At 46.4% G+C, this 12,939-nt stretch overlaps 1 protein-coding gene across 4 annotated transcripts in view; it reads right to left on the reverse strand.

The window, feature by feature from the left end:
- Irf2 (interferon regulatory factor 2) overlaps positions 1–12,911 on the reverse strand; it is a 111,766-nt gene extending 98,855 nt beyond the window's left edge. The window contains exons 1-2 of one of the 4 annotated variants that reach the window (XM_063275233.1): positions 12,640–12,911; positions 12,401–12,524 (exon numbers count right to left, since the gene is read on the reverse strand). In XM_063275233.1, the coding sequence (XP_063131303.1) occupies positions 12,401–12,508 (108 nt within the window). In that variant the 5' untranslated portion in view covers positions 12,509–12,524; positions 12,640–12,911. 4 annotated transcript variants of the gene reach the window in all.
- Positions 12,912–12,939: the final 28 nt, after the last annotated feature.

Genomic DNA, 12,939 nt, shown 5'->3' on the forward strand with positions numbered 1-12,939 from the left:
CCAAACAGATTTATATTTATAAAAAGGTGTAAATATCACTGTTGGGAATGAAATGCCATGTTCTTTCAAATGTCTTGGTATGAAAGAGAAAAGCTGACCTTTTTTCACCTTCTGAGTGTTGAACCTCTAATGCATAGTGACAAGTCCCCTTGCTAAGTGACAAGACTCCATGTATGTGCTAGATACATGTACCAATAGGTTTCTAACATAAAGTAGACCTGGGCTAGCCCTTCTGAGCTAAACTTCAGCTGAGCAAACCTTTGCCTGAAACAGGAAATCAAAGCAACAAGTCTTTATCTTACTGTGTTCTTACTGTGTTCTTACTTATCAAGTGCCCAAGGGGATGCAAGAAACATGACACAGGCTCTCACATAACATGTCACGGGGGAGAAGGAAATAAAAAGTCCACGTAGCCAAAGGCTTTCTCAGCACACCGAGGGGCCCACTGGGGTATAGTCACGGCTCGTGGACGTGGGAACAGTATGTGCTATGTGCACTGCTTCTGTGGGCACTCAGAATATCTATTGGTTTTGGCTGAAAAAAAATCAAGTAAGGCTCATGATGAGAGGGCAAAGGAGAGGCGTGAGTTCTGACTGAAACAAAAGACTTCACCTGCCTCCCTTCAGTCCTTTTAGACTTCATTCCTTGTATTAAAACTGTCCCATGATCTCTTTGTCTGTGTGTGTGTGTGTGTGTGTGTGTATTGTGGTGTGTGTGTTGTTTTTTGTGTGTGTACATGTGTATATGTATGTGTATTTGGTGGGGGGTTATGTGTACATGTATGTATGTGTCTGTATGTATATGTATTGTGGTGTGTGTCTGTGTGTGTGTTGTTTTTTTGTGTGTACATGTGTGTACGTTATGTATATTTGGTGGGAGGTTGCATATACGTGTATGTATGTGTCTGTATGTATGTGTATTGTGGTATGTGTCCGTGTGTCTGGATGTGGATTATGTGTGTTGATTTTTTTGTATGTGCACATGTGTGTATATGTAAGTATGTGTATTTTGCGGGGGGGGGGTTGTGTGTATACATGCTTGTATGTGTATTGTGGTGTGTGTCTGTGTTTGTGTGTATGTGGATTGTGTGTGTTGATTTTTTTGTGTGTACATGTATGTATATGTATGCATGTGTATTTGGTGGGGGGGTTATGTGGGGATATGTGTTTGTATGGGTATGTATGTGTATTTGGGAGTGCGTGTATACATGTGTGTATGTGCATATATGTGTATTGTGGGGTGTGTGTGTGTGTGTGTGTGTGTGTGTGTCAGGGTGTCAGGGGATAACCTCGACATCGCTCCTCAGGTACAGACTACCTTTTTTTGATATGAGGCCTGTCACTGACTGGCATCTTCCTGTCTCCACCTCCACAGTGCTGGATTACAGGTGTGGATCACCAGGCCTGGCTTTTACATGGGTGTAGCGGATCCAACTCCCACCCTTGTACAACAGGCACTGTTAGCAACTGAGCTCTGCTAGCATCTTGGAGAAAGATGTGCGTCTTTCATTCGCTGTACCATCTAACCGGTAGCTGCTAGCCCCTCGTGTCTGCTGAGCACACAGAATGTAGACAGGTTGAATTAAAACAAGCTACAGGTTAAAAAGCAACGTACTGGGTTTTGAATGTTTGCTATTAAAAGGGGATGTAAAATAACACTGTTCTGGCACTGATTATATTGAAATAATAATATTTGGGAAGTGATGGGTTAAACAACATTCATTATTAATTTTGCCTCTTTTACTTTTCTAATATAGACACTAAAAAACAAGAAATAAGCAGGTGGCTCGTGTTGTATTTGTACTGGAGTGCCCTCCTCATTAATCCTGCCTCTCTTTGGTTTTGTCCTTGAGTCTCTGGACTTAGTAGTTGATATATACCCAACCTTAGTGTTATCATAACCATAAAATAAGTTTGCATTCATAACTGCAGTGAAACTGTTCCAATAGTTCATCAGATTAAAAAAGAATAGGCATGTGGAATCATCTTCCACTGTGAAAAATCAGAGATCACAGCGTGACTGCAGCTTCCTGAGTGATGGTCCGTGTGATCTGCAAAGTGGGTGTGGTGGGGACAGCTGTCCTGTCCTCCAGGGACAAGGGAACAGATCTGACCTGAAGTCACCAGGGAAGGTATAGGATGCAAAGGGAAGGGCGGCTTCACCAGGCCTGTACTTTGCATACACCCTGAGAAGTAGATCTGTGGCCACTTGTCTAAATTACCTCCTCTTAGCTGGTGAAAAAAAATCTCATCTCTTCAACAGAACCAAATAAGACCGCCTGGCTCAAATCTCTTGTTTAATTAGTGTCCCAGGTTGCTAAAGCTAAGAAGACCCTTATCTGCCCAAGCATTTTTACTGCAGAAAGGATAGGGGACAAACCATAGAGGACATCCCTTGCTGTTAATGCTCATGTATGCCACCAGAACCATGATCCCATAGGAAGGGGAGAGGGACAGTTTCAAAGAGTGGAATGCCCACCCATGACCCACCAGGATCTAGGTGTGTGGGCCAGCACTGCATGACCCTCTTGTTGGCTTGTAAGTATCGGTACCTCTTCTTGTCTCCTGCTCAGATGTTGTGTGTTTCTATGGCATTTCTATCATAAAAAGGAGAACTGTAAAGTGGGGTAACATCTTAGACCATTACTAGTTCTTGGCATAGTGAGGCGATGGTGTTTCTTAGCCTTGGCTGGAAGAGCCCCAGTTCTAGACCTTGAATTTGTACGAGGAAGCAGAGTGAGCAGAAGAATAGCTAAGTCTACAGGTGGCATCCTCAGCAAAGGCCAATTTCCTTTTCTTCTCTTTTCTTTCTTTTTCTTTTCTTTTTTTTTTTTTGTTGTTGTTTTTGTTGTTGGGGGTGAGGGGTTGGTTTGAGACAGGGTTTCTGCATATCCTCAGCCAGGCTGGCCTTGAACCCACAGAGATCTGCCCACCTCTGCCTACCGAGTGCCTGGATTAAAGGTGTGCGCCACCACTGCCTGGTCCAATTTCCTTTTTCTAATCTCACATTTGCTAGAGGTGAACCAGTGGTCATGAGCATTGTCTTGGAACGCTTCTTTAGTTATGAGAGTAACTATGACCCAAATTTGCTTCAAATTCTGAAACTACAAAGTGTCTCAAGGAGTACTTAAAAATAATAATAATAGGGGTTGGGGATTTAGCTCAGTGGTAGAGCGCTTGCCTAGCAAGAGCAAGGCCCTAGCAAGGCCCTGGGTTCGGTTCCCAGCTCCGAAAAAAAAAGAAAAAAGAAAAAAAAATAATAATCCTACCATCCTGTTTTTAGCATTGCATAAACAAAACACATACGATTTTTAAAATAAGAGTGAGGGCCCAATCTAATATTCATTTCTCCCAGTCAACTAGCATGGGATAACTATTTCCCCTCTTTAAATGCTATTCATAAGTATGAATTTTAAAAATACCTATCTTCCAGATGCACCATAATTTACATGTGTTTCTCTTCTTAGATATTCAAAGGGCGCTCAAAATCCAACCCAATAAACACCCTTAAACACAAATCTTTCTTCTAACTTCTAGTCACCTCCAGGAAGTAGGCTCCTGGAAGCACCATCGCTGCAAGAGAAAGTTTAACTTTTGCTTAATTGAGGTTTGCTTGTTTTGAAACAAAGTCTCACTGTGTATCCAAGCCAGCCTTGCTATGTAACCCAAGACAACCTTAACTTCATAAAAATCCTCCTGCCTCTGTCTCCCTGGTGTTAGGATGGCAAGAATGTACCACAGTGACTCACTGGCTTGAACATTTAACATGTTCAAGCAGGCTAAATTTAACATTTAACATCATAAGCATATACAGCCAAGTTAAAATCCAGAAAATTCCTCTGGGTAAAGCCTCAACCGTATTATGATGCCCTAGGTTTCCCAACAGTAGGTGGCCTGTAGTACCTTCATAGCTACAGTGCTCACAGTTCAATCTCCACCTGCTCTTGAAGAGAAGACAATAGTGCCTATTCTATTTCCTGCTTCCATATATACCACTTGTGAGATGACAAGAGTAACATCCAATCAAACTGCAGCATGAGGGAAAGGAGGTGGGCCTATGATTCCTTGTATTGCCTCCTATCTGCCGGGGGAGGGGGGTGTTGTTGGTTTCTTTTTTTGTTTTTTGTTTGTTTGTTTAGAGACAGTTGGGGGGGTCACAATGTGGATCTCAGTCCTTCAGTTTCCAGTACTTCCACATCAATACCTCTAAGGTGACCTCAACCATGCTGAAGTGACAAGTCTCCTGTAAGTCCAGTAAGCCTCCTGTAAGCCCCTGCCCTGCAGTCTCCTGTCACAATCTGTCTTCTGTGGGGTTAAAAGGTCCCACCCCAAAGACAACAGTAGGTGCTTCCGAGCATTTCATTGACCCTTGGCTAAGTACTCGCTCCCCTCCCCTTCCTTAACTCCACAATGTAGTTGAAGTTTTGCAATGAAAGAAATTTCCTGGAATTTAACTTAGCCGTGGATAGCGCTTAAAATGTTTAAAACTCCAGACTTGGAGCTGAAGAGATGGCTCTCAGTGGTTACAAGTGTTTGACGCTCTTTCAGAGAACCCAGGTTCCGTCTGCAGAATCCACACAGAGACTCACGACCACCTGTAACTCCAGTTCCACAGCATCAGTCTCCTTGCTTGGCTCTACAGGCACCAGGCATGCAAATGGTACACAGACGTACATGCAGGTAAGACACTCATCTACATGAGATGAAAATAAAGGTTAGCCATCCAAGCAGCTGGGTCAATCACACAGAGTGTCTGCCTGCCTTAACTGTCTCTCCCCTCTCTTCCGTACCAGGATCCACTAGCTAGCTTTCTCCTTAGTCTCTGTCCAATTCTCCCCTTGCCACTGCTCTACCCACCACGCCACCAACACCCTGGTTAGGTGTCAGGACGCTCCCTTCCCACTGCTATTCTTTTTCTCAACTCCAATAAATCTAGGATAGGGAAAACAGTATAAAAAAGCAGATAGCTGAGGCTGACTGAAATAAGGCCACTTGTATGTAGCTCCTTCTCATTCAAAATGTCAACCAAACAAGATGGGGAGTGGGTCAGAGATGTGAAGTTCTCGGGCCAAAAGAGCATCTTCTATGTACAAATGACTTCTTTGGATTGTCCCTAAATCTGACAGACATAGGCTCCCGAAGGGCAAGTTAAAGTGTAAAGTTCACTTTCCGGTGGCCGTCCAAAGCTGGCACAAAGACAGCAGTAGATTAAGTACATTTGAGAATAAATTATTTAGGAAAATGACGCAGAGGGTACTTTATTGTTCAAAGAAAGAAATTCACCTAAAGAAAACTGGACAGGCTTTTATCACACAAAATCTTAAATTAAGATCTATGCTCGACTACATTGGCTATGCTCTTGGGATTGAAAAACATGCTTAAGGAAGCACCCCTAAGAGCCTCCTGTTTTTCTTATGGGTCCCCACACATCTCTTTGTTCAACTCTAGTTCTTTCTGGCTTATCAGAGCTGATGGAAGGAAATATGAACCAGAAGAGGAACAAAACAAGTCAGGAAAAATAACCCAGCCTAAGGGGCCTTCTTGCACACAGAGACAAAGCACGCAGCACAGCCTTCCTTGAAATGGAACAGTCAGAGCAGGCAAACCATGACGTGAATGCCATTTGGGGATATGAGGACTAAAGTCAATAAGGACAGCCCCAAGACAGGTGAGTCCTAGTTGAACCAATACGGGCAGAGGAGAAGCAAGTGGCTTCCGCTTGCTGTTTGCTCCGCATATCCTCTAAGCCAAGGCCAAGACTAAAGGACAAGGCTGGGAAGAGATCCCTGAATAGTGAGTGATTCTGTAATTTTGCCCCGGCCACACAATGGAGGGAGACTGGGATGACAGACTTGACACACTGGAAGGAACAGGAGGCTCAAGCTGAGTGAGAGAAGAAGAGACAGATGATATACTGTAATATACTATAACACTATGGATTGTAGCCAGGCTCAAATCTAAAGAATCCCGAATGGTTTCTAAATGCTCCTTTCCCTTGGTCATTTAATGATAAACAAAGTTTCTGCCTGGTCCCCTGAGGATTACAGAACTATCTAACCACAGTTTGTGGACTTAAGGTTCCAAAAGGAGAAGTTACTAAAGAATGAATAAAAGAGATAAAAGTCAACTCCAAGGCTTGGGGTGTGGTGGGCTGGCAGAGTACTTACTCAGGACACTCACGGTTCTGGGTTCAATTCAGGGCACGTAAACATGTGCGCTGTGGGTGTGTGGGTGTGTGCATATGTGTCTATATTCCTTGAAATAAATCAATTTATATAATTTGTATATGACTAGACCTTTAAGTTAAGGAATTTATATGTGTGTGTGTGTGTGTGTGTGTGTGTGTGTGTGTGTGTGTGTGTAGTAAATTCTAGGTTTCTGAGTCCATTCACCTTCTCCATATAGAATCTTGTACATGGTCAGTTGTCTACAAATGTTTGATAAGTGAATACGTTTGTGGGTCACTACATGTAACTAATTGTTTGCTTAAAGTAATGGTATGGGATGTCTGGATCCCCAGAAGAACTCAAAGTTCTGAGGGAAGTCCTCAGTTGGTTCCAGTACGTCAGGACTGAAAGTTCAACACAGACCTTCCCAGAGCGCCAACACATGGGCTTCCCTATGTTTGGGTAGATTAAGGTTTACTAGACTTAATGAGAATCACAGTTCTTTCAAGTTGACCAGGAGTTCTGACCGGAAGCCACAGGAGTCTAAGTAGTGAAAAGAAATCACATGCGGGCTTCCTAAATGAACACAGTTTGTCCCGGAGACTCTGTCCTAAGATGAATCTTGTAAGGCATAAAATCAAGTTAAAGGGCTCCCTGACAGTCAAATGCTAGCCATCATAGGCCTACTGCTTGTTCTGAATACAGAGAGAGCCTGAGGAATCCTCACAACATGGCCACAGTTGGGTGTCAGCTCCCTGGGGCATGTATTTTTCTGAATAGTTGTTTTCCTCGGTATTTTACTTTAAAAACAATGGCTTCATGTTTAAATATGATACCCATGTTATTCTCTTGGGGCTAAATCAAAGCTTGATCAAACCTCCTTAGCTACAATCTCCACCAGCCAACACACCCACTCAGTGCAGCCCATTATACAGTAAAGCTGATATTCTTAACTAAACATTAATCCATGCAAGCCAAAGAGCAGGGCATGAATAGGGCAGACAGAGGTGGAAAGTCCTGCTCACCTCCTCCCCTGTGCAGGGAGGAATATGGAGCGCCACACAGATGAGCATACTTGCCTTCATTGTCAATACTTCTGTTATTTCAGAGGAATGTATTTATGTGCATATCATATATTACAAATATATATGACTGGTGCTTATTTTCACCTGCAGTGTCATATTATTTTACATATACAGTGTCGAGCACTCTGGCAGTTGGTGAACCCAGACCAAGTCTCTTTAATGACAGCGTGACAGAATATAGAATAGAGCTGACATGATGGCAGAGAACATTCCAGACCAAAGTACACTGCCACCTGTATGCTGTATTATTTGTTTGAAAAGGGAAACATGTCTCTCATCCTCGGATCCTAACCTATAATACACACGTATATATGTACCCAGCTATAAGTGTGAGTGTCCCATGCTATTTAGAAAAGAGACAAAGAAAGAGTAATATTAGGTGATGGGGAAAGAGAAAGCAGGCCAAGGGAACCATGACTCAGGAAAGGGGACATAAAGCTAATGCTTTTCTAGGTTTTAATTTTAGTGGTAGATGTAACTGTTAATGAAGTGTAACCCCCAAGGGATGCCCTTTGACTTCGGAAAGGCCACTCTAACTGCATAGAGGTTCAGAGAAATCACAGACTGGGACTAGTCAAGTATTGGTTTGAGTGGTTACCTTAACCTAGTTGTATGATGTCTTTATGGGTGAGTTCATTACAATAAAGTAATTTAATGAATAAGTAAATGAGAAAAACACACAACCAAGTCAGTTATTCCCATATCATTTGATCTCCATAGACCCCACTTAACTTTTTCCCTAGAAGACAAAAAAAAATTCCTTCACATAGTTCACTGCTAAATATTTTCTTGATACTTTACATATAATAGCTATCCAATATTTAATTCTTTGCCATCATTTGTGTACCCTCAGAGGTACTGTCCTAATGGTGATTCCTCACTTTAAAAGACAGGCTGTCAGCCTTGAACTCACAATCCTGCCTCAGCTTCCCTAATGCTGGGATAAGAGATATGTGCCGGGACACTCACCTCCCTGTATATTTTTGAACTTTAAAGTAATATAATAGAACTTAGAAAGTGTGACATGTTTTGTGGGTTGCTATAATTTACACAATGTTCTTTCCTACACAGTATCACAATTGTTTCCAAAAGCAGCCCTGGAAGTAGAATATAGTATTCCCTTTCTTAGACTAACCCCAGAGGTAATTACTGTATGTATTTTTGGTTGTTGTCAGCTCACAACTAGAATGTAACCTCTGTAGAACCTGAAGAGGCTGTCTGTCTCTCTTGGTTCCGGTTGGTTCCACATAGTCTGCCACTGTATGTGGTAGTTTATGGCCCACAAATATTTGTCAAATAGATAAATAGGTTCTCCAGACTTCTTTGCGCCTGTTTGGTAGGAGGTGAATAAAGGACCTGTGATGAGATACCCGGTGTACAGTTCAGTAGTCTGTTTGCTAGGTTTTTCTGTTTTTAAAGGAAGGGGAATGCTGGGAAAGAAATCCAGCTCTTACTAAAATAAAGCTGATATTAAAAGGGCAGTGCTCTTGGGTATGTGAGAAAAATCATTGTGTGTCAAAAGACTATCCAAAGTTTCAAGTCTTCTACTCCTAGATTTAAACAGCTTTCACTAACTCTGGTATATTAAATATTTACTTAATGAAGTATTTCAGGAGGACATAGTTCCTAGGGCTGTCAGGACTTCATGGCAATTCCTCTTTTGCCTTAATTTGCTTCCAATTTGATTCTAAAATCCTTTTTTTTTTCCATGAAAGCGACACTTTTACAGGTAGCACTCTGAAACATTTGCAACTCTTTCTAACTTTTGAAGGTCAACAGATTTTTAAAAAAAAGGAAGAAGAAGATGAAGAAGACCACTCATTGAGAATGAAATATGTGTTTAATTTTAAGAAGCGGTAACAAATCATAACAGACAAGATCTCTTGGATCCAAGTGCAGGCCAAAATCTAACTTCTTACACAGCAAGCTAGACTATAAATTATAATCATTCACCAATTACAGTGAAATTCCGGCCTTTGCCCCACCAATCAATAGATGTTCCAACGTTACCCCTTAGAGATGCCAACTCAAGCCCTAAATAGCCCATTTGCTTGAAGCTGCCTCAGAAAAGCCAAATGCCAAGATTGTATTGGTTTCTATTTTTATGACACACACGCACACACCCCTACACCCCCAAAAAGAATGAGAGTTGAGAAAAATCACAGAATCCTGAACTTGTATGAGTGGTTAAGTTAAACAGGGCAACCTCTGGGGCCCTGCCCTGACCAGACAGTGTGCATCTGTCTACCATGCAATCATCTACCTTCTAGAAACGGTAGGCTAACATACCGGTCCCTGCACCTGCCCTTAAGCACCAGAAGTGCAGACTGCTAATTTCAAATGTTACTTGCAGTCAAGTAGATGGAGGACGGGGAGTGGGGGGGGAAGGAAGAAGAAGGGAGAAGGAAGAAGAAGAAGAAGAAGAAGAAGAAGAAGAAGAAGAAGAAGAAGAAGAAGAAGAAGAAGAAGAAGAAGAAGAAGAAGAAGAAGAAGAAGAAGAAGAAGAAGAAGAAGAAGAAGAAGAGAGAAGAGAGAAGAGAGAAGAGAGAAGAGAGAAGAAGAGGAGAAAAGAGGAACAAAAAACAAGCAAACCAAACCAACAAAACTAATAAATGACTTCAGGCTTGATGACAAGCTCCTGTAATTCCTGAAAATGCACAACATCCTCCAGAGCCATTCATCAAGAGCAGCCCCGAGTCCCAGCCACAAGGCGGCCAGTGGCAGCAAGCTAACCCCAGCACCACTTTGCCTCCCTTGCACAGAAACAACCAAGGAAGGACAAGGAGTGCCCACACAGGAGGGAGGAGGGAAGAAAAACATGTCCCCCAAGTTTCAAACACACTGGGGTTAAGGACCTGCAAACCAGCTCGCAAACGAGTGACAACCTCGTCTGCCAATCCCGGGGGTCTTATTTACATCCGACCACCAAGGATCTCGCCTCCACCGACTGATCCGGGCGTCTCACCTGGTGCCGGAGCACAGTACTGGATCGCGGCTGAGGCTGCCAGCCTCCTTCCCTTCCCTGCTCTTCAGGGACGAGAGTGGCAAACAGTCCGAGACTCGGGGCCCAGCGGACAGCGTCCCGGGAGTCGGGGCCCTGTGCTCTCGCGAAGGCTTCCCGGGCCGCTCAGGGGAGCCGGCCCCCAAGGCCGAGCGACAGGGACTGGCCGGACACCGCGATTGGCCGCGGCCCGCATCGCTCGCCCAGAGAGCCGGGCCGGTGGGGCGGAGAGGAAGTGGTGGCTGCCGCTCTGCACCAACCATGTTCGGCCGGCGGGCGAATGTCACCCGGCACCCGGAGCGGGTCGGAGGGCACAGGGCGGGCACTCGGATTCCCACCGCGTCCGGGAGCCCCCAAGCGCTCGCCAACCTCCCCCCACCAATGCCCGCCCGTGGGGCGCCGCTCGGTCCCCGGAGGCTCCCCGCCCCCACACTTCGCCCGTTCCATAGCCAAGGCGGGTCCGGGCCCAGCGCGCCAGGCCGGCCCCGGGGCGCCCGCGGGGACCCGGAGGCGCTCGCAGCTAGGCCGCGCCGGAGTGGGTGACCCCTCAGCGCGGAGCCCTCCTGGGACGCGCCTCCTGGGCACCTCACGCGCTGGGACAAGTGCAGTGACAAAGCCCAGAGGCCAGGCCAGGCGCTGGCCGGCCGGGAGGAGGACGCAACGTTCCTGGCGAGTGGCAGCGGCCCAGTCCCCAGGAAGCCGGGCGCACCGGCCAGGCCCGCGCCCAGCCGCGCGCGGAGCCCGCCGGGCCCGAGTGGCCGCTGGCACCCGACACCCGACGCCAGTCACCGGACCCCAAGCTCCGCGGACGAGCGCATCCTGGGACCGCCTAACGGCAGCCTTCAAGTTTACAGTGGTCACTGCCCGGGCACGGGCAACTAGGGACCGCGGGTGCCAGTGTATTTATACCAGAGACCGCCAGGAAAGAAGGGCCGCCGGGCACCGAGAAGAACCCGGTTCCCTTCCTCGAACCTGGTGGCGACAGTGTCTGTAAACACACACACACACACACACACACACACACACACACACACACACACACACACACACACACACACACACAATTTTATTTTAAATGAGGCCAGACTCCAGCGGACCTGTACCCACAACGCACGACACCTGGAGCGCAGAAGCACACAGAGCAGATCTGCGTCCATGGAGCCACCTCTTCTCATCTGCAAATCCAAAAGTGAAATTAAACCTCCACTAACCCCCTCCTCCTCCTCCTCCTCCCTCTCTACCTCCTCCTCCTCCTTGCAGCCTCAGCGGCCCCAGCACCAGCAGCACCAGCAGCAGACCCCTGCTTCCCCTAAAATCAGATGATCCATAACTGCGCCGACTCTTCCTCCAAAAATTGGTATTAATATTTATGAACCCCGGCATTTTCCGTCTGCAAAACATCGTGTCAAAGCATCAGGACGCACATACATGCATAGCTCCTCCTGTCCCCATCAACATGCTTTCGAGAGAAAACACACGCACAGCCACAAGTATTATTTGAAAAAAAAAATGTTACCTCTCAGTGTGCTTTTTTTTTTCACGCTACCAATACAATCCCGCAAGGTGTAAGTGTTGTTAGGGTGTGTAAAATGGAAATGAAAGCCCGTCAGTTGAATAATCGCAGGAGCAAAACTAAAAGTTACTCCCCGGCTTGCCTGAGAACAGTCCAGATCGAAAGCAAAACAAGGAGAGGAAACTGCGAGGAGCCGAGGCTGGAAATCCCCCCCACCCCCGCCCTCTCCCGGCCCCGCTCCCTCCCTCGCTCCCCCTCCGCCCTCCTCCCTCCCCGCCCTTCCTCCCCAGTGTTTGTTTCAAGCTTGTGCAACCCGGAGGTGGAGGCAGAGGGAGGGCTCCAGCCACCAGCCGGGAGGTGCGGAAGTTCGCCGCCGCTGTTCATTGGTGGCCTACGCGGCTTTCATCATTTCTCGGAAAAGTCAATTTCATTTTCACTTCCCCACGTCGCGGCTGCGGGGAGCAACAAGCGGCAGCACGTGAGTGTGGGGCTCGCGCGCCGAGGGGCGCGCGCTTTTCACCGCGGCCACGCTGGGAGTGTGGGCTCCAGAAGTGGCCGGCCAGGCGCTGGCTAGCGAGCTGGCCACCACAAGGTGGCCGTAGGGAAGGACGGAGATACCTGATTCTGCATCCTACCTGAAGGTGGAGACGGACCAGACAGAGCCTGGGAAGCCTGGGGAACCTTCCCGACCTGTGGGTTAAGTGTTCAGAACCGCTGTGCTCGGGCTGCATATACAAACTCATCTTGGAAAGTCTCCTGCTGCAAAGGAATGTAAGGAACGAAGTCAGCTGAAAAGAAGGCATTACTTGCACCCCTGCTTTATTGGATCTCCTACTGGGGGACAGGGGGGAGTGAGGGGGGCTGAAGGACTAACCTGGCACTCTGTGTGGAAGTCTAGGATGGCTAGGAAGGCCTTTCCCTAGTAAGTCACTCTCCAAAGTTACTTCATGCCCGTGCCATACACATTCCGTTTCTGCAAGATGAGATGGACTACGGTGTGAGTTACTTGAATTTAAAATGTCTTGATTGGAGCTGGTTCTGGAGCGAAGGCTTAATGCTTAACTCCTTACCGAGTTCAAATTTGACGACGTTATTAGTTGGACACCCTTGACTGCTGCCCTCAGTGCTGTGCGGTGGAGACAATACAGAATGCAAGAAGAGGGCCTATGACAGG

This window comes from Rattus norvegicus, chromosome 16 (genome assembly GCF_036323735.1).
Source record: "Rattus norvegicus strain BN/NHsdMcwi chromosome 16, GRCr8, whole genome shotgun sequence".
In the NCBI taxonomy this organism is placed as follows: domain Eukaryota; kingdom Metazoa; phylum Chordata; class Mammalia; order Rodentia; family Muridae; genus Rattus; species Rattus norvegicus.